We start from the raw sequence: 3,852 nt of genomic DNA on the forward strand, positions 1-3,852 counted from the left end.
TTCTATTAATATTAGATGCTTTATTTACACATGAAGTTTGTGATGAAAAAAAAAAATGACAGCAATGGTGAAGATAACATTAACAGGGAAAAAATCCACAAATATATATATTATCATCTCGTCTCGATGGTCCGCAGCTGTTTTTTCTTCATCTTCTTGATTTTGGCCGTGTTTTTAATCTGTGGCATAAATGGAAAGTAAAAGAAGTTAAAAATAATCTTATATAATTATAATGGACCACTGCTCTTAAAGCTGGGAAGTTAAAGAAAATCACGGGACATCTTACTGCTCTTAAAGCTGGGAAGTTAAAGAAAATCACGGGACATCTTCCTGTCACAGTGAAACTGGGCTCAAACTGAGAGGCGGCAATCTCAAAATAGTATGTTCTCAGTTCTAATTTTCAAAAGTAGGTCAGGAACAAGGAACAAACAGGTCATAAAGGAGTCCATGCTCTGTCTCAGCCTTGAAGCCAAAGTATGGGAAAGCAGGCACGGATAATACAATAGACCCCATTAATCCCCCCTCCCCCCCCCCCCCCCAAAAAAAGAAAAGTATAGGCTCTCTCTGACTCTGTGATAGGGGTATTCAATAAGTGTTTACTCTGACTTTGAAGGAAGTGTTGTAAACTGTGAAGCTTGCAGAATGTGATTTTTTTATCTTTTTAGAACATTGTAGAGTAAGTAATGAAGCTGATTCAGACAGACAGCAAAGCTGTGTGTGTGGCTACAAAATTCTCCCCCACCCACCACTATTCACCCTCTTGACTTTTTCCTTTTCCCAAATCTGAAAAATTCCCAAAAGACAAATCAAAAGTAATTAGCTCTAATGTCAAATTTGCAGGTTGACACAGCAGAGAAGTATCAGCAGCATTGAATGTAATGTAAGTGTCAGATTTCAACTTTGCTTCTTTCACAGCCAGGGTAAAAACTTGTTGAACATTCTAATAGATGCACCCAGACACTTGTGTATTAATTATTCCACCATTAGTAGAGTAGTTGTTTAAGCCTCCTTTGAGAACACAATGGATCTAATATTCATGTCCCCCACCCCGCGATAGGAAGCAATTACGCTACTTAATCACCAGAAACAGTGCTGCCCAAACTAATGACAAATTACACAATTATGTTAAAATTCTAACTTTCGAGATGGAAGAAAATTGCAGGAAATTCCCAGGGCTTTCCTTGAGAGATACATATAATATATTTTCATTGTAGAAAAGCCTCAGAAAAGATGTGCACAAAACAATTACACGATCATGTCACGTCACTGTCCTTTCCCATGGCCAAAATGTGCACGCCCCTCTCCCTTTCTGGTGGCCCCGATGACAGTCTAGTGGTAAGACCACCAGACTCATCATCATAAGATTGCAGGTTTGGGGGTCCCAGGTTCAGCTTGGTGTGACATTGTGTCCTTGGAAAAGGCACGTTGCATAGATTTTTCCATTTGGCTTAGTCCTATAGGAGACGGATAGTAAAAGTGTGTGTGTGTGTGTTGGGGGGGCTGCTTCGTAAATAACCTTGCATTGTTGCAAAGGGTACCGGTACCAAAACTAAAACCATGCAATTTCTCACAATTTTGTCTCCCTTCCAGTAATTTACTGAAAAGTACACATTGTATCTGAATATTATGGAACGAAACTTTTACCAGACATGATCCTAAAAAGAGAATAAAAAAGGTAGGCCTACACAAAGCACACTTACCGGCTGAACGATTTCCGATTTCCTCTGGTTCTCCAGTTTCCTCTTCCTGTTGGCCTGGGTGTTAAGCCTGTGGAGCTGTGGAAAAGACGAGAAGAACATGTCAGAGAGGACAGGAGGGACGGTCCATGCCGCAGTGCTTGGCACACTTGTGTGTGGGGCTAACCTCCACATCTAAATGTGAGGCACCGTGGTGGAATCAGGCTCTTGTCAAAATAATGAAATCGAAGAAAACAACAGTTTCCTCCCTGCTTGGCAATTTTTATCAATTTTTTTTGGGGGGGGCTCAACCCCTTATTTGTCCACTTACAAACACATTCCTTTGAGGACTTCACCAAAAACGTTGATTAAAGGCACAAAAATACAAATTTAGTTTCCGACTCTCCAGCTTTGGAATCCATTTTCTTGCTAATTTTACCTCTCAAATCAGGTGACCCCCACCTCCTTCAATCCAAAATGTCCCCACTTCTTTTGAAGATGGATGGGTAATTTTTTTCATTGAAAGCAAGACAAATGAACAAGCTTTAAGATGATACCAATAACTCAATATGCCCAAAAATTTACGAGAGCCTGATTCCACCACGATGCCTCACAAATTTACTTTTTCATTCTCTGTTCCCGTTAAGCATCGAGAGGAGATGCAGTTTTCTATGTTAGGTCAGCTCTGCAGTAGTGATATTATATTTTCTCAGGGTTTCTTTGACACCCTCGGTCTACCTTTTGATTTTGCCAGGCCTTCCTCTTCCTTTATAGCATGAGTGCTTGGTGTTGTAGCACATCATTTATCATTAATTCAAGCACCAGAACAGGGTTTCCGATTATCAATGAGGAAAAAAAACTTCCCTTTTTTTCTCTCCAAGTTTTCTCATGGATTTTGAAACCATTTTCAAGATTAATTCTTTTACTTTTACAGGGTGACAGAGCTAGGAAGAAGAAATGCAAGATAAAAATTATAATATGGCCATATTAATTATTATATATACTTAAACTTCCTTTCTATTGGGTGTCAAGGACAGAGCTTGCAGAATGAGCGTAACATTGTAAACAAAATGTTATTTTGAGAGGTCACCATAGGTATGTCATTGTTGAGTTAAGCAAAATGAATAACGACTGTATTTGAACCCGGGACCTTTGAATGAGAGGCCAACATCTTAACCTCTAGGCCACGAGAGCCCCCAAAAACGCTTTTCTACTTTTCCAGTCACATCCTATGTTCTTTGTTTTTTCTATTTGAATCTGTCCCCGTGGTTTTATGCACCCCGCATAATTTAGCAAAATTTGATCATTTTTAGCATAATTTCTGATTATTTTCCGTTATCATCTTTGTTCAAATTAACAGAATCGCACAATTTAACATTTTTCGGCTCAGTTTGCATAATTTCAGAATTTTTTTTGCATAGAACCGCGGGGACAGTTGAAAGGCTTACAAAAACAACAGCAAACAAAAAGATCCTGTCGGCATTCAGCTGCAAAGACAATCAAAATTTTAAAAAAGAGGTCACGAAAACACAGTAGTATACGAACCTCTTTCCTTTTGGCTTTCTCACTCTTCAGCTGCTGTTCCATCTCTTTCAGTCGTTTCTTCTGTTCCTTCTTCGCCATCTTCTCTTCCCAGCTTGACTTCCAGCTTTTCACATTCTTGATCTCCGAGTGTCTGCAGAGCATAAAATCAAAAGGAGATTAAACACAAATCGACTGCTTAGTCGAAGACTGTACCAAGCGATTTTGAAAAGTGACGTACTATTATTTGTGAGGCGTGCTGACCAAATGAGTTACTTCTTGCATTCCACAAATGGAGATATTGGCCAAAAATCGACACTAGGGTCAAATTAGTAGATTTTCTATTGATGCCATATTTTACAAGTATGACATGCTTATTATTGTTTCATACTTATAAATTGTAAAAACTTCACCTATAAGTGTGATGTACCTATTTCCATAGAGCTCGAATCTAAGAAGTAACTCATTTTGTCAGCATGCTTCACATTTATTTATTATTTAGTAGAGGTTTTACGGTGCTCGCAACTACATGCTACATTTTAGGTACCCACCTATCGGCAAAAGCTCATATGGCATAGCCTACTTTTAAGTTGAAAAATAAAGTATTAAAAATAGGCTTTCCAGGTAAATTTTTACTTTCACCCCGGCACACAGA

The 3,852-nt window shown here is 38.8% G+C and overlaps 1 protein-coding gene across 1 annotated transcript; it reads right to left on the minus strand.

Annotated features, from left to right (window-relative positions):
* LOC101853756 (coiled-coil domain-containing protein 86) lies at positions 1 to 3,351 on the minus strand (the record flags this gene model as incomplete). Its single annotated transcript, XM_005112591.3, is given in 3 exon segments — positions 1 to 179; positions 1,701 to 1,775; positions 3,222 to 3,351. Coding segments are annotated over 3 exon segments (271 nt in total), but the record flags the coding sequence as incomplete, so codon positions are not given.
* Positions 3,352 to 3,852: the final 501 nt, after the last annotated feature.

This window comes from Aplysia californica, unplaced genomic scaffold (genome assembly GCF_000002075.1).
Source record: "Aplysia californica isolate F4 #8 unplaced genomic scaffold, AplCal3.0 scaffold01329, whole genome shotgun sequence".
NCBI classification, from domain to species: domain Eukaryota; kingdom Metazoa; phylum Mollusca; class Gastropoda; order Aplysiida; family Aplysiidae; genus Aplysia; species Aplysia californica.